The 17,815-nt window shown below is 50.0% G+C and overlaps 1 protein-coding gene across 2 annotated transcripts in view; it reads right to left on the bottom strand.

Moving 5' to 3' along the window:
- Positions 1 to 17,815, bottom strand: part of POU2F3 (POU class 2 homeobox 3) — a 74,395-nt gene that overhangs the window by 55,369 nt on the left and 1,211 nt on the right. For both annotated transcript variants that reach the window (XM_040977208.1, XM_040977207.1), the window contains exon 2: positions 13,194 to 13,262. In XM_040977208.1, coding sequence (XP_040833142.1) covers positions 13,194 to 13,262 — 69 coding nt within the window. The remainder of the gene's footprint in view (positions 1 to 13,193; positions 13,263 to 17,815) is intronic.

The raw sequence follows: 17,815 nt of genomic DNA on the forward strand, positions 1-17,815 counted from the left end.
TTTCTCTCTGTCTAGTCCAAGGGAGAGAACCAAAGATTCAACAAGATCAACCACTGGGCATCCTTGGGGCAGTCCCATTGAATGTGATGATGGCTTTCCTCTTGCATTCAGTCATGAGATTGAACCCCACAGTCTGCTCTCTAGTCCCTTTCCACAGATGCCAAGAGCCTAGTCCCAGACCATGTGAGGTGCAGGAGTCCTGCTGCACCCTTAACCGAACAGCAGGCCAGCATCCTCTGGCAGTTGTCCACGTCATTGTAAAGGAAAGGCTCCCTTACCAGGGTCTCCTAACAGGCCAGGACACAGAGTTCACACTTCATCTCTTGTTGAGATACTGCCTATATCATCCCAGGGGTCCAAAGTAGGCTGCAGGGGCCCAGTGGAAGAAACATCCTAGGCAAATCAGCATCAGGTTCCAGAAGATTCTTGGACCTGAGCCCTATGTGGACTCATAGTCTCCTGACCCTGGAAAAACAATAAAAACCCAACTTCAAAGGAACTTCAATAAGCATGGCTAACAGCTCTGTTTCATTCACACCCAAAGAGCACATCTCCCCAAGACATTATTAGCTGCCTTTTTGTTCTATCAGAGTTCTAAAGGGGACCACAGAAAACTTTTATTCCAGAGCCCATTTGTTGATAAGCAAAGGCTGAGGAGGGCAGCCCAGCTACCTGGTCTGCACACTGCACCACATGGTCTTCAGAGGAACCCTCACACAGAGCGGCTGACAAACTCAAAAATGAAAGAGGATTGCAAGATTGCCTCGAACTACAAATGCCATCCAGACTTGGGGAATCTCCTCTGTCTCTTAGCACTGTGGCCTGGAAGGAAGGACTCTTCTCACTGGCTCCCTCTCTTTCTTTCTGCTTATGTTCATACTTCAGGGGTGGAAGGCAAGCTTGAGTTAACGTCAACACCAGCCCATACTGTGTGGGAAAGCTTCCACTTAGATTTGGTAGCTGCTAGAAGGGGCTGTCATCAAACTCTTGGACACCTGTGGATGCAGCAAGGGACTGGCCAGGAGTGAACTTACAAGTAAACTTGCTCAGGGGAAGGGGTAAGGGGTCATGTCATGCCCATCTCCCAACCCAGGCTCCCTGGACTGGCTGTTGGGTGGCTTGCACAAGGGTACACCATCTGGATGCTTTTCTTCCCAATGTACTCCTCTAGCAGGCGCTGTTGGAGAGTGTTTCATAAACGTTGACTCACTTAATCCTCACAGCAGCCCTATAGTGCATGCACTATCATTATCCCTATTTTATAGATGAAGAGGCTGAGCCGACAATCTTTAAGGAACAACCCCAAGGTCAGAGGAGCAGGGGAGCACACGTTAGAGAAATTTAGGGTGTAGCCACTCACATCATTCAAAGTACCTTATAAAAACTAACTGGTGTATGTGGAAAGGATTCGGTGGTTGGGGGGGGGGGTGAAGTGGGTGCTCACAGGCCCAAGCTTCATGGAGTACAAGTTCAGACTCTTCATCTGATGCAGCACCTCAGGGCCCAGAGAGGGGCAGCAACTTGTCTAAGGTGACGACAGGTGGGTAGTAAAGAAGAGTACAGAATCCATCTGTCCTCACACCTGCTCTGCCCAGCCCGAAAGTGCAGAGATGGCTCAGAAGCCAGGGTCTGGAGGAGCTCTCTCACCTAAGGTAGATGCAAAAGACTCCTAGGAGGTGGGATGGTAGAGGAACCCAGTCAAGGGCATGCCTCCCTTTGATAACCTGGAGCCCCCGGAGCCCACATTTGCCAGCTGGCTTAACCCCTTTTGTCCACGCTTCCCTCCACAAGAAAACCTTAATCATCCTCATTTGAATTTCAAATGACCCATCCCCTCTCCCCATTCCCCACCCCAGCAAGCTTTGAGGCAGGGATATGGAAATTCACCCTACAGTATGGAAATCATTGCCTTATGCAAATTGGACGCCAGGACCCCATCGTCATAGCAACCACCCGGTTTCCTCTCTTTTCTGCACTTCTCTGGGCTCCCAGGCTTAAGTTCCCCATTCCTCTTCCCAGCCTAAGCAGAAAGAGGTGGCGCTTGCACAAGCCCTCTCCCAGGGTCCCCACTGCAACCAATAGTAAACTGGTGGGGTGTTGTGGGCCATCTCTAACTGAGCTGCTTGGTGGGGTGAGGCCTGTGCTTCCTTCTCCTACACTTGTGAGCCCAGTACACCCAGGTGTGGTCAACCCAAAAAGGAAGTTGACTGGTGGGATTGGGGGGACCTGGCCCCTGGTAGGGGGCAGGTGGGTACAGAGAAGTCCCCAGACTAATGGCAGGAGATTGAAAAAGGGAGACTTGGGAGGCTACAGTGGTGCCAGTGGTATGAGATGAAAGGCAGTGCATCAAACCTGTATGTAAAGTGTCATGCAAATGAACCCCTATTATTTTTTGAGTCAACAACAGCACTGGTGCCTTTTGGGAGATGCTCACAGCTTTGTTTCCCATGCTCCTGGTTTGGCACACAAGCTTGGGTTATCCCAAACCTCCAAAGGCAACAGTGGGGCCCTGGGAGCACCCACCAGTGAGCTCAGCAGTCCATTGAGAACCCAGTTGGATACTTTGAACTCTTGGTGATGGAAGCCTCCAGCTGCATTTGAGGGCTCTGGTCATGCTGAACCCTGCCCTGCTCCACCCTGCTGTGATCCTCAGGCTCAAAGGAGAGTGACCCTACCCTCAGCAGGGAGGACCCTTAGCTGGGAACCTAACCCTCTTCAACCAAACCAGACTGCAGGAATGGAAATGAGAGGGTAGATGGGCCTATTGTCCACTCTTGTCTGTGGCCATCTTGGGGCATCTCAGACAAGCCTGGCCATGGGAGAACGGCCTAAACACAGCAACAATGCCAGCCTCAGATACCAGCTGCTCAGCTCCCCAACACCTCTTGTAGTCCACCAGACCCCTGGGGGACAGATTGGAGGCATGCCCAGACCAGATTTCAGAGAAGAGATTTCTTGGGAGGGTGGGGTGCATGAGAATTTGTGTATATCCGTCTGTGGGTACAGGGCATGGGACAGGACAGACAGTAACCACATGTTAGTTGCCTGATCTGGCTGCTGCCCCTCAAGCCCCCAAGACATGTCTTAGTTGGGTTGCTCATCCCTCTTTAAATGCGCTTTCCACGTGTTCAGCACTTTTCCATACCAGGGTGCTCATTGCCCTAATTGTGTCTGGAGGAGGAGGGTGGCTTGTGAGAGACCACAAGCCTTTACTCACTGCTTGGATTGGGGAGTGAGGGAACTGAAATTTGGATGCCAGGGAGTGGTGGAAGCTTACATCTCTGACGCCCAGGACGCAGTTTGTCAGGTAGCACCTGCCAGCCAGTGATAGACTGAGGCCTCTTTCCTGCTGGGGTCCCCACTGCAACCCTGTGCCATCTCTAGAGTGGGAATGAGAAGACTACTAAGGGAGTCATGAGAAGATGCACCCAGGTCAGGTGCACCTGTTGCTTATGGGATACAAAAGAAGGACTTTCTAATGTACAACATAAACTCCTCTTGGGCAGGACCCTTCAAGAGCTTGCCAGCAAGGCCCATTCATGAACTGTATGTTAAGATCCATGGCCAGAGATGAACTGTGAGGAAAGCATGGATTCAGAAATATTAACAGCATGTCCAAGCATGCAGTCAGTGGGATCCTCCTATCAAACTAGGTGCAGACAAGTTTGGGTGCTGGTGACAGATAGCTCCAACGCAGCAGGGCTGGCACTGGTCTGTGGCAGATGGGAAGCAGACTCTGGTTCCCTTCCCAGACTGAGAAAAGAATTTCATGTACAGTCATATGTGAACTAGGGGTTAAACATACATGCTCATATATGCACCACCACTGAGCTCCCTCACTTTAAAAAAAAATTGTTTATTTATTGAATATCAGAGTCAGAAGGAGAAGGAGGCAGGGGGAGGGGGAGAGAGAGAGAGAGAGGGAGAGAGAGAAATATTCTAGCTGCTGGTTTCTTCCCCAAATGGCTATAATAGCTACAGCTGGGCCAGGCCAGAACCAGGAGCCAGGAGCTTTTTCCAGGTCTCCAACATGGGTGCCATCTTCTACATCTTATACTGCCTTCTCAGGTGCATTAGCAGGGAGCTAGATTGAAGCGGAACAGCTGGGACTTGAACTGGTACTCATATGGGATTCCAGCATCACAGATGGCTCCTGGGATCTCTCAATTTTATCCTCTCTTAGGTGGGAGAGAAATTGAACCTATGTTCTTCTGAACACAGCCGGGGTTGTGGGAGGGGACATTTTTTTCAAAAAGACTTTTGAGAGCCACAAGAGGGTGTCAGGCAGGACTGTCCCGCCACACATGACTCATCTGCCCACTTTGATCTGCTGGTTGAGAATGTGTGAGCAGCTGGAAGTCTTAGCACAAATGCAGGCTACTGTGGCAGCTGCTTTATTGTTGGGGTTCTCTGGATGCTTGGAGGCAAAGAAACAATTCCTTGTACCATAGGCTTCTCACCCAAGATCTGTGGACAGGGTCACAGTCTAAAGCCTGGATGTTGAGTTAGAATATTCTACTTTTTTTTTAATATTTAGTTTTTTGAAAGGCACAGTGGCAGAGAGAGCCAGGATTAAGCCAAGACTGAAGCCAGGAGCTAGAATTCCATCTGGGTCTCCCAGATGGGTGACAGGGGCTCAAGTACTTGAGCCAATAGCTGCTGTCCTCCCAGGAGCATTAGCAGGGAGCTGAATTGTAAGCAGAGCAGTCAGACTTGAATCAGTACTGCAACAGGAGATACCACTGTTACAAGTGGCAGTAGCTTAACTTACTGTGCCACAACATCAGCCCCTGCCCCCCCCCCTTTTTTTTGAAAGGCAGAGTAATAAGAGAGAGAGAGAGAGAGAGAAGAGAGTGTGTCTTTCATCTGCTGGTTCATTCTCCAAATGTCCATAACAGCTAGGGTTGGGCCAGTCCAAAACCAGGAACTACAAACTCAGATTGGGTATCCCATGTAGGTGGCATGGACCCACATGCTCCATGGGTGCCTGCATCTGTTACCTCCCAGGGTACACATTAGCAGGAAGGTGGAATTGGGAACAGAGCCAGACCTCAAACCCAGGTACTTTGATACGGGATGCAGGCAGCTGCCGTGCCAAATGCCCACCCCTGAGCCAGTAGCTTCTAATTTCCCTGTCACAGAAACTAGAAACCAGAAACCAAGGCAGATGGAAACTGTGTTCTGGTGCAAGGAGGGCAAACCCAAGGAAATGGGCTTGGGCTACAGTGTGAAGGCTTTAGGTGACAGAGGACTTGAATGTGTTGGGGATGGTATCCTAGGAGGGTAGGCAGCCTAGAAAAATTGTGGGGTTGGATCTTCTTAAGGATGGAAGGCAAGCGGAGAAAGAAAGTTCTAAGGATAGTTGATTCTCTCACTTTGCAGCGATGGTTCATCTTCAAAGGATGAGAGAGAGGTTCAGATGCAAGGTTCTGAGAATCTTGACAAGGGTCTTCAAAGGTTCAAGGAAAATGCCTGCTATGGGAAAGCCTGAGCATGGACTTTAACAATATTTTGCACTGGAAGTAATTCACCTTAAAATGTTTTGGTGTATCTTATTTATTTAAAAGGTAAAGGGGCAGAGAGAGAGAGAGATTGATAGAACTCGCATTTGTTGATTCACTCCAAACTCCTTGCAACAGCCAAGGCTGGACCAAGGCAAAATCCGAAGCTGAAATTCAATCCAGGTCTGTAACAACTGATTGAACCATCATCTCTTGCCTCTTAAGGCTTTCATTAGCAGGAAACTGGAGGCAACAGCAGAACCAGGGGTTGTTATAGGTGATGTGGGCATCTATACCAAATGTCTGCTCCATAAGCTTGTCTTAATCGCATATTCCACAAACTTCTTGGAGTGTCCTTGTGTCGCCTCAGGAATCCATATCTGTTCTTCCTCTGGACACAGAGAGGATGCTAAGTTCACATAGCAACTCCAGGGTGGTGAGGGATGGGTGGGGCAGGGGCGGGGAGGAACAGACTGGGGCTTAGACCTGGGGACCACCTAGGCTGTCCCTTCATTTAATTCCCCCAGGACTTCCTCCCCTACTGTGATGAAACTCAAGCACCAGGTACAAGAGGGCTTGTGCCACTTTTCCAGTGGCAGAGCTTGTCTTAGTCTTCCCCCTGTCAACCCCCATATTTCCAGTAATGTTCAACCTTACAGTGGACTCTATTTGTATGGTGCTGGACACTTGTCAGATTAACTTCACCCCACGTTCATTTATCCATAATAAGAGCAGTTGCATGTGTGGGGTACATGTACATGTGAGCATGTGTGGCCTCATTTGGAAATGGCTGTCAATACAACTTGACTCTTGGGGACTATCTCGACTTCTGTCCTATCTGCCATTTGCAGAATAGTTGACTGGACTGAAAATCATCTTCATCTCTTAATGTCTTCCATGTGTGCTATAACCAGAACCCTCAGTTTGGTAGGGACTCTGTCAGGTAGAGACAGTGAGGGCTGGGAATGAACTGATTGTAAGAGAGAGCTTCAAGCCTTGGATCTTTCCTCGGGACACTGGCAGAGCCACACTAACCTCCTTGTGCCTCAGTGATACTTCCCACAGAAATTTTGTCCACTTCTCCTTATTGCTATGCTGAAAGCCCTGGGTGAAGGATCCAGCTTTTCTCCTGACTCACCTTGGAACACTTTTGAAATGGGACAATTGAGGCTGGGCAGGATGGGGCAAAGGCAGCGGGGACTGTCTAAGCCCAGTTCCTCCCTCATCTTTAGCTTCCCCTTATGTGCCTGGGACTCCCTTCTTAGGGGGTGCCCTTCCCAGATCTCTGAGAGGACAGTAGCATTGTGTACCTTCGCCGGGGTCATGTTGGCTGGGAAGTCTACAGACAATAATTGCACCTGCAGAGCCACAGGAGGTGGATGGTGGGGCTGGGACCTTGACAGGGGCTGCTGCAGGCCTAGGGTAGGAGGCAGAGTTCACTCCAAGCATAAAGTTTACCCTCCACTGTGCGCAGAGGCTTAGAATAGACCACAGGCTTCCCGCACTTCCCCAGTCATGGCCTCACACAGAGCTTCTGCTTCCTGCACAACATTCATCTGTTTGTGGTGGGTTTGACTCCCCCAACCCTGCTAAGCCATCCTCCAAAATGGGAGGCATCTCCCTAGAAGCTGCCACACATTCTGTCCTCCATCCCTGGTTCTCCTTGTTGGCTCCTGTTTTTCCACTCCCATCCTGAGGCGGAAAATCATTAGAAAGACAAAGCCTGAATTGCTGGGTATTGAACCCTGGGAGTGACCTTCAGCTAACATTCCTTCCCGTCATGTTTGTGTTGACACTGACTTCTCTTAAAGTTGTTGTAAAGACCAAATGCGTGTCCCCATGGGTCTTGCCATCACTGTATCCACACAATCTTGACCTCTTGCCCTAGAAGGGAGGCTTCTTGAGGAGGCACAGATGGTCAGGGATGCCTCCTTACTATCAGTAAGGACACTGCCAGCCAGCTCACAGAGGACTGGAGAATAAATGGGGCAAGACAGCTAGAGATGCAGGGAAAGCAAGGGCTGAGAGGGGAAGACTGGAGATAAGGTTACAGGGCAGGGAGACAGGATCATTCAGAGGAAAGCAACACACAGACACAGGTGGGAGCATGGGAAAGCAGAGCCCTGTGCATGACTCTAACAATGGAGCCCTCAGAGATGATCTGGTTTGAACTCCCATTTTTCAGTAGGGAAAATCAAAGCCCATGTGGAACAATGATTGCTGGGACAAGGTGCTGGGAGTGAACAGCAGTCAAGGTCAGTAACCTGATGGGGTCACACAGGCCTGAGTTAGACACATGGTCCTAAAATGCCAAATCCAGGGAGGGTGCTCAGCACAGCCCATATTCCACATCTGGATGGAGGCCCAACTGTGCTTCTGATTGTAGCTTCATGCTCAGGTGCACCTGGAGAAACAGCATCAGCATCTGGGTCCCTGCCACTTCTGCCTTGTCCAACTGTGTATATTGGGGATCGGGGGGGAGGCAAGTTAGTAGTTAGGGGATCTGTCTCTGTCATTGTCTTTTCTCTGCCTTTTAGAAAAATAAGATGCATGATCCTGGATACATTCATTTCTCACTCTCAGATACAGTTGTTCTTTGCTGGGACTAGAGGTGACGATGCCTATGGGGGGCCATGAGTGGAGGAGATTCTATAGCTGTGCTTCGTCTTTCCTTCCTTCCTCTTGGAGCTGCACCATTCCTCTCTTGTCACTGAGGCTGCAATGTGACCAACATGGTTCACAGACCTGAGGTTAGTGGCTCTGGTGCTGCGGTGGGTCTTGGGGTTTATGCAATGAGGGGAAAGTTGTATTACTAAGCTGCTTAGCTGGGAGCAGAAAACAGTTGCTGCCAGCCTCTGGAGCAAAGGAAAAGCAAGTGCAGGCACGGAAGTAACGGTGGGTGCAGGAAGTTAGAGAAGCTGGGTGTTTGTCTTCTGTGCACAAGTATTCACTGTGTGGGGTCAAGCTCAGGGCAGGGCATCACAACCTACCCCCAGCCCTTGGTGGTGCCACAGAGACATTCCTAGGTGGGGTGGGGTCTTGGGTTGTTCATACTTTCTCTCCTGCCCCCCAAGAGAAGGTAGGAAGGGGGAGCCCACAGGAGGTCTGCTGGTACCAGTCTGTGCACTTTGACCTCTGTGTGGCTGGCCAGAGTATGTGTGTGTGGTGTGTGTTGTACTTGCTCCCGCTTTCCCAGCTCTTACCCCATGTGCCCCTTGGGGGATTTCACACAGCACAGGGGGTACTCTCAGGGAGCAGGGCTTTCTAGGTCACCTTTGTTTATAGCTCCTTTTAAAACCTGGAGACAAACCACCTATTAATTTATATACCGCTGGGAAGGCAAACCTGTCTTTTAAAAATCCAAAGGAAGCCATTAAAGCAGGTTGGTAACTATTGTAACTCATAATAAGCTCTTCTGTGTAAAAAAATGAGTCAGAATGACTTTCCAGGAAGTTTGGTTACTTTAATTAGCTACCTCTTTTTTCTCGCTCTTTACAACATGCAGTAATTTAAGGATCACCTAAGTATTGATGCTACCAGCCCCGGAGTAAGAAAGATCTAGGGTGCGCAAGTCCCGGACAGCAGAGGCATTCTGAACAGATGTCTCTGGCTCCTAGGATGGAGAAGAAGCTGTGAAAAATCCTTTCCCAAAAGGCACAGCCAGAAAAGCCAGCCCCAGGGCCTGGCTCACTGGTCTGAATGAAGGGGAGTAGCAGGCTCCAGCCACTTTCAGCCCCAGAGCACTCAGCAGTGAAGATGGCCTACTTGGTGTCTCTCACAATCCCACAATCTCATGGCTGCCTGCAGCGGTAGAAACGGGTGTAAATTGTGCTGCTGCAGGCACAGCTGCCACTCAGTATGCTCTCATCCCATATCATAGACTAGTTTGAGTTACAGTTACTCTGTTTCTGATCCAACTTCCTGCTAATGTGCTTGGCAGGCAACAGATGATGGCCCAAGTTCCCCAGGGTTCCTGTAATCCATGTGGGAGACCTGGATGGAGTCCTGGCTCTTGGCTCCAGCCTGACCCAACCCTGGCTGTTTATTACATTTGGGGAGTGAACCAGCAGATGGAAGACTGTTTTTTATCTTTCCTTCTCTGTGTTACTCTGTCTTTCTAATGAATGAATGAATTAATGAATAAATAAATATCTTTTAAAAATCATTAAGATGTTAAATTTAGGGGCCAGTGTTGTACCTGTGATGTCAGCATTCCATATGGGTACCAGTTCATGTCCCAGATGCTCCACTTATAAGCTAGTTCCCTGTTTATAGTCTAGGAAAGTGACAAAGGATGACCCAAAGCCTTGAGGCACCTGTACCTGAGTGGGACATCCAGAAGCTCCTGGCTCCTGGCTTTGGATCAGCCCGGTACTGGTCATTACAACTTTTTGGGGAGTGAAACAGCAGATGGAAGATCTCTCTCTCTCTGTCTCTCCCTTTCTCTCTGTAAATTTCAAAGTAAATAAATAAAAAGGTACCATATTGATAGAGAGAGAATAAAGATAATGGTGATCACGGAGCCATGCGCCAGCACTGTGCCAAGGGCCTTAGCTATCACTTCTAATAACTTAGTCCATCGTTACTGTAACTGATGTTACTTCTCCCCCTCTCAATGGTGGAGAAGATGAATTATCAGGTCATAAAGCCAGTAAGCAGTAGAACTGTGGATCTCATCCCAGGCCCGTTCAATTCTAAATCCACAGTCTTAGAAGGTCATGAGCTCCTGCCTCCTAGGGAAACAACCTGGCTGGTTGAGGGCCACAGATCAGATGGGCATGATCTTGCATGACCTGTGTCATGGCCTGTGACTGGATGGTTTTCTTCTTCACCCTCCCTATGCACAACTCCCATGATCTCAGATCTGAGTGGAATTTGCTGTGGTTGTCCAGAAAACACCATTCTCCCCAGTCCTGGGGTCTGAGCCCCGTTTCTCCCCATCACCTTCCCAGGTTTTGTGTGACTCCTTCTTGCTCCCAACGCTTTCCCCTGGCTTGGTCATAGCAGCAGTGCCAGCACTAAGTGTGTTCTTCCTATTAGGAATGGGTCTTGGCTGTGGGATCCACTGAAAGTGGGCTCCAGCCAGTCTGTGTCTAGGAAGAGGTCACCAGGCTTCTCAGGGATTGCAGCTCCCTGCTCTGCTAGTTCTCTAGGGAATGGTGTTGCTACTGGGACTATACCCATAACTCTCCAGTTGACCTGATTTTAAAGTCTTGCTCGAGCTCTTGAGATCAAAAGAAAATTTCTTCTCAACTGGGAAAAACAAGTGTTCCCTTCCCCTCGATAGACTCATATTAAAAAGGCACACTCAGCTCATACAACAGTTGGAAACGGGTACAACAAGCCCACAAGATCTTCAGTCCAGCTGTTCATATATACAAGCAAAACACAAGGGTATTTCCAAAAGTGAGTGGAAAGATGAGCTCAAAAGATAAAGGGCCTGCCATTTATCCAGCCGTTAGAACACCGGCTTCAATGCCTGCACTGCACATCAAAGTACCCAGCTCCAGTATATTGTCTCTACCTCTGGCTTTTGGCTCCAGCTTCCTGATAATGCAGACCCTGGGAGACAGCAGTTGATGCTCATGAAACTGGGCTCTTGCTACCAAAATGAAAGACCTGGATTCACTTCCCATTCGTGGCTTCGGCCCCAGCCAAGGCCTAGCTGTTTCTAGCAGCTGGGCAGTGAACTATCAGAATAGATCCCTGTATCTCTCTCTGATTCTCTTTATCTGTCTTTCAAATTAAAAATGTGCTTTAAGAAGGAAAGTCTAAGGGCCAGCATGATAGTGTTAAGCTAATTCTCTGCCTGCCAGTGCCAGCATCCTATATGGGATGTCTAGGCTGCTCCACTTCCCCATCCAGTTCTCTATTTATTACATGAGAAGGCAGCAGAGGATGGCTCAAGTCCTTGGAGACCCTGTATCCATGTGGGAGACCTAGAGGAGGCTCCAGGCTTCCAGCTTCAGACTGGCCTAACTCTGACCACTGCAGCCATCTGGGAAGTGAACCAGCAGATGGAAGATGTCTCTATTTTTCCCTCTTTCTCTGTAATTCTGATCTTCCAAGTCAAATAAATAAATCTTTTTTTTTTAAGATAAGTCTAGGGAGTGGCATGACATTGGATTAAGCTGCTGCCTGCGATGTCAGCAACCTATATTATAATATTAGTTTTAGTTTCAGCTGTTCTGCTTCCCATCCAGCTTCCTGCTAATGTGCCTAGGAAGGCAGTAGAAGATGTTCTGAGTACTTTGATGCTGCCACCTACATAGGAAAGCCTGATGCAGTTGTGGCCAATGGGGAGTAAACTAGTTATTGGAAGAGTGCTCTCTCTCTCTCTGATTCTCCCTCTTTGTAACTCTGTCTTTCAAATAAACAAAATAATTTGTTAAAAAAAAAAGTCTGTTTTGGTGCCCCAAATTTTGAAGTTCACGCTTAATATTTTCACACTAGGCATTTTCCACAAACTCCTTGAAGTACCCTTGTTGAAAGCATAGGAGACACTGCTTCAGACATTGAACAGGAGAGCAGCAGAGTTTATGGCAAATGTCTCCTGCAGATGCCCATCCCCCCACCAAGACCCCTAATTATCTTGTGCCTGATCCCGAGTCTTTTAACCTCAAGAATGGCACTAGACTGCTCCAGAAGACTTGAAAAAGAGCTTAGCTCTAGGGGACATCGATTCTCTTCCACTACTAATTTCTATGTCTCTAATGATCCAGATGAAAGACTAATTGAGGTCTTGTTGGGATGCTATTAAAGTTATTTGGTGGTGTTACAATTTCTACTCATCTTTCTTTAAGTTCTTTTTAATTATATGGCGCTTTCAAAGCAAGGCTCGGGCTATGGAGGTATGCATAGGGAGCTGTGAAACCTTCTTGGTTCTCTTCGGTCCTCTTTTCCTTCTTTACAGAGCAAAGCCACCTGTGGGCACTCCACCTTCCTCTCCCAGCATGTCCAATACCTACATGCTTATCTGGAAGGGGATCATTTGCACACAGCTCTTTTCAGTTAGTTCCTTGAGTAAGACTGTTGGGAAATTTGAGCTCAGAAGATCCTTGTTCCATCTACTAGAGACAGGATTGGCCTTCTGTCCTCCAGGGAACACAGCCTGCTGTGTCCAGGAACACAAGAGTGAATGGGGCAGCATTGGGGTACACAGGAAAAGCCTTCCTATGCTATGCTGCCATTCAACACAGGCCCCAGTTCTTGCCCAGCTGTTTCACTTCCCATCCAGCTCCCTGCTAATAGCTTGGGAAAAGCAGCAGAAAAAGATGGCTCAAGTGTTTGGACTGCTGACACCCACATGAGCGACCTGGATGAAAAAGCTCCTAGGCCCACAGTCAGTCACTGCAGTCATATGGGGAGTGAAATAGCGGATGGAAGATCATTCTCCTTTCTGTCCTCTATAATTCCAAATTTTTAAAATAAACAAATCTTTAAAAAAAGTTTCTTGCATAACTTATTGGTTTTATTCTGTTCCTTAGGAGCTAGCTCCTTCTGAACCATTGTAGCCCAATAGCCATTGCTGGAAGTCTCCAGGGCCCTGATCTGTATTTTCAGAGACTTCTCTCGGCCCAAGTTCCAGCTTTTGTCTGATTTGCTGAAAGGTCCAGCAAGTAGAAAAAAACACACAGTTTGATGATTTCCACCTATCTCCAATCCCCCTGCTTTCCGTCCCATTGCCCTTACCTGGCTCCACCTGGCTGAGCGAGCCACGCGTGTCCGTGGAGTCTGCCACATCCCCACTCATCTTGAGGTCTGCAGGGAAAACACAACTGATTTTAACAGCAGGTCACAATTTTCTTGCTATGACATATGTGGCTTTAACTAAACAGCAAAGATGAATGTGTAATTACAACAACCATCAGACTTTCAAATTCCTGATTCCTGAACATACAACTATTAGAATATTCATAAGCCCGGGCATTCATCCCCTCCTCTCCAGCTTGCCTCCTCCCTCGCCTGCCTTCCCCCTTTCTCCAGTCCCCGTGCAGCTCTCACCTTCTGCATCATTCTTTACCACTTCCTCCCACCATCAGGACTGGGTTGGCAACAATTAACCAGGGGAGCGGTACCAGGCAGGGATGGAATGGGGGACCCTTCCTCTGGAATATATTTTACTTTAGTTTTTAAGGAATAGAAGAACTACCCCTCACTTCTCCTCACTCTATGTCCGCTCCTACCTGGAAGAGTAGCCTTAAACCACAGCTGGCTCTCTTCCGTCTTTTGGGGCCTTTGTGGGGGGGCTCAAACCCTGCTCCCCTGGGGCCCTCCCTGGGGAATCTTGTCCTCCCGGGAGTCTTACCTTACCTCCTCTCTGATTTGCTCACGGAGTGAGGGAGAAAGAGACAACACCTACACCAGCCCCCAACCTCGGCCCCCAAGTGCTGCTACCCCAGCCTTTCTGCTTGGCTTCATTTCAGTAAATTAAGCATTTATCCATAACAGTCAAAAGCCATCACCTACGAGGCCCCTAAATCTGCTTCGGGGTCAGCAGAGGAAAGGAAAAACATGCAACTTTTAACTAACTCCTCTCTCTCTCTCTCTTCTCTTCCCCTTGCTAAATCACTCAAAAGCTGAAGCCGTTAAAGACAGAAGAATATTTTATTCAAATCATGCTGACCCCCACCCCCTCTTCTCTGGGGCAGCACTTTAACTCTTTCAAACCAGATAAAGTCGTGGTGAGTCTATTTGCATACTTGGCTCCCCAACCAATCCCAGTCAAGCAGACAGACTTCATTTGCATCAGGTAATCAGGCAGTTGGCAGTCTGGAGGCCCAGGTCTGGAGATGGTCAGGTTGAAGGGTAAAAGGGAGGACCTGGAGTCCAGGAGAAGAGAGGAGGGGGCCTATTTTTAATAAGGATAATGCTGTCTGTGGCTCTGGCAGAGGGTCACACCTCTGTGGTGCAGCCAAGCCAGACACAGGTGGAGATTTCAGAGACCTCAGCACCCCCGTGGGAGGGGGCAAGCCAGCCGTAGCACTCACTGTGGTCTGAGGGATCTTTGGAGCCCCATCAACCGTGCAGCTCTCCTTCTGGGACATCCCCCGTGTGGGGCACGGCCTCCCTACCCAGCAGTTCCGCCAGCACGCCGCCTTCGGGAAGGCACTGCCTGAGCATGACCTCAGACTTTCCTGCTGCACTTGCAGACTTTCTGTATCATCTGCCATGCGTGACTATGCAGAGCAGCCAGAGTAGGCCACCTGGACACCTCCGCAGAGGGCTCTGCCGCCGCTGCCTCTGCTCGGCTGGGGAACCGGGCTGTTCTCCTCCCACCCACGAAAGCGCTGGCCTGGATCGGCAGCTCACCCTTCACCGCAGTGATTCTCCAACAGCCTGCTGAGGGAGAGGCGCAGGTGCAGGAGGTGCGTTCAGCCTTTGAGTGGCTCCAGAATTCAGTGCCTGGGTTTTGGTATCCGACAAATCTCGGGGACTTAGCCCCAGTGACGTCGCTGGAAAGCTACAGCGGCCCTAGCCACATATTCAGACATGGATTTTTCTCATCTTAAAACATGGGGACAGTGATGCACATGCCTGTCAGAGGCTGAATGCCAACTGCCTGGCTGGGTTCCAGGTATAAAGTACCTGGCAAAGGACCTGATTTAACTGCCACTGTGGGGGAGACACTAGGCCCCTCACTCTTTGCCCCTCTTCTCACACCTCTACCTTAACTCCTGCCCCTACAAGTGACTACCCTTGGTTTTGTTTTGGTCTCACTGATTTTTTGGTCTACCTGGGAAGTTGTAGGCATTCTCCAAATTCTGACTTCCCAGGGAAAAGCATTCAGGTAAAAAGGGTATGGGCAGTGGGGCTGGGATGCTGCCCAGACTGAATTAACTGCTTCCAAACACCTGTCATTTCAGCGGGTACTTCTTCAGAGAAACCATCCATCACTTTACACCTGTTAACACCGACACCCCTCCAACATCCACCCTCCTCATCACCTTTAGATAGACCCAGAAACCATATCATTCTTCCTTGAAAGTAGCTGTGACTTTCATCTTGGCCATGTCTCAGAGGAAGTTGAGAAGGAGTCCCCCTCTCTGGCCACCCCTGTGTCCTGCCATGAAAGAGCCACACTGCAACACTCGCAGCACAGTCCCAGTGCAGGGGCAGGGTGAGATGGCCTGTGACACCTCCCTCTCCCCAAGTTCTGGAGAATGCTAAGACACTGAGAACCTGTTCCTATCGGGTAGGAGGCTGGGGCTGATGGGTGGAACGAGCTCTTGGGTCTCAGCCTAAAAATGGGCCAATACCGAAACTGCCCAAGATGAGACGCTGTAACCCTTCCCCCGTGGGACAGTGCTTGCCGGGCCCAGGCTGCACCAGAGCCGTGTGGGGTGTGGCCCGGCTTCTTGGCCTTCTTATCTCTGCAGTGACTGAGTGGGCTTCTTGCCACCACTCCCTTTCCTAGGGAGGCTCATCTGCTCTGGGACAGAACCCAGATACCAGCTGCAGACCCTCCCCTGCCTGTCACGGTCACCCCTGGAAACCTTTGTGAGCAGGGGTCAGTTCCAGGACTTGAAGTCAGACACATCAATGTAAGTTGCAGATACCCTACACAGTGATATAAATACTACACCTCAGCTGTTGGGGATGTTTCCACCAGGAATGCCCAGCAGTCCACCAGTCTTACTTCCAAGCCCTTCAGAGCTCTAGAGCTTCCAGAACAGACTTCTTCCCTTCCTGTAATGGGGCTTTACAACCCCAGAGGTATTCCTGAGCTCAGCCTCTGCCTCCTGACACTTGGGGTAGTGGTGGGGGTGGGGTAGATGGGGAGCCAAACAGATGTCCACTTCTTCTCTCCCCTGTCTCCATCTCCAGCTTGCTGGCTGCCTCATTTGCCATTTGCCCTTTCACCTGCTTTTTGCTGGGGGACAAGGAGCTCCTCTTGGGCTAGGGAACTCCCATGTCTGGTCACGTCCTGCCTTCTCTATCTAGATCTGCAGGCTCCCTCCACACCCCAACCCCTCTGCAAGGGATGCTCTATAAAGCCCAAAGCATCAAGGTTCCAGGCAAACCCAAATCATGGTCTATACCCATGGCCTATTCCCATGTTGTTAGAGTGTGGTGGCTGATCAGGGGCCCTGGTACTGATGGGGTCATTGAAATAGGGGGCATGGGAGCAGCCTGTGGAATAGAGTTTGTGGGCTCCATTTTTCCTCCTTCTTGCCTCCAAGCTGTTCCAGTAAATCAATGTGAGGAGGAGCCCCCAAGGGCCCAGCGTAGGAGACTCACGGGAAAAATGCTGTTTATCAAGAAGCAGAAGAATACAGGATTCATGTGGGGGGAAATAAGACTCAAAGGAGAGCAGGTCTCCACAGAGAGGATCCAGAAGTTAAAGAGGACCCCAGAGCAGGGTCCCTGGTGAAACTGCATAGCAGGAGGAAGGTACCCCCACAGCACCCTCCCCAGCACTACCAGAAAAGGCACAAGACCCCAGCAAAGAGCGCCCCCTCCCAGTGGACAGTCAATATACTCCCCAGAAGGCCACAGAGACCCCATGGAAGTGCCCCAAAAGAGAACCAGCCCCTCAAGGGGAAGCCCCTACAGCCCGAGAAATGGGCTGTGGAGGGGCTGCCAGGACATGCAGAGAGATGAATCAGGACTGCACACCAAGGTAGACAGAGACCCCCATGTTGGGTTTTGCTGTTCCCTCTTTTGTTTCTGGAACCTCTCTGCCCAAGGGAATGGAGGTGGAAAAGGCATCTGGAACTCTGAGAGGCATTGGCTGGGAATTGGCTGTAGTAGGAAGCATGGGCAGTGGGGGGTCCTTGGTGGGGGGGACCTTTCTTAACCTCACTTCTCCTCTAGTCACCTTGGGGACTCTCCTCAGTCTTTGGGCTGCTGGGTCCTAGCTGGCTCGTGTTCTCCTCCCACTTCCCCAGATCCGGAGCCTCCAGGAGACAAGGAGGTGGAAAACCCCAGGAAGTCTCTGATCTTGATCCTTAAAGAACTTCCCACCCATTGCTGGGCTACCCTTCTCTTGCAAGGAAGTAGAGGCAGAAGAGCCTGTGCCCCCCAGCTATGCCCAGCCCTGTGTCTGGGCCTGGAAACAGACTTTTCCAGACACTGGATGACTCCCAGGTGGATGGGCCCTCCAGCCTCGCCCAGCCCTTCCTGGTTCAGCACCTTTCTGCCAGCCAGCCTGCCTCCCTCTCACTCAACTCTGCCGGGAAATAGCACCTGTGAATCTGGGCTCCAGGCCCCGTGTACCCCCACTGCTGCTGCCTGGCAGGATGAGTAGGCCCACAGAAGTCCAAAGCCTGCTCAGTTCAAGGAGATGGGTCAGGAGAACGGCCTCATCTCCC

The sequence above is a fragment of the Ochotona curzoniae genome, unplaced genomic scaffold (assembly GCF_017591425.1).
Source record: "Ochotona curzoniae isolate NIBS_2020 unplaced genomic scaffold, NIBS_Ocur_1.0 contig_2723, whole genome shotgun sequence".
Classification (NCBI taxonomy): Eukaryota; Metazoa; Chordata; class Mammalia; order Lagomorpha; family Ochotonidae; genus Ochotona; species Ochotona curzoniae.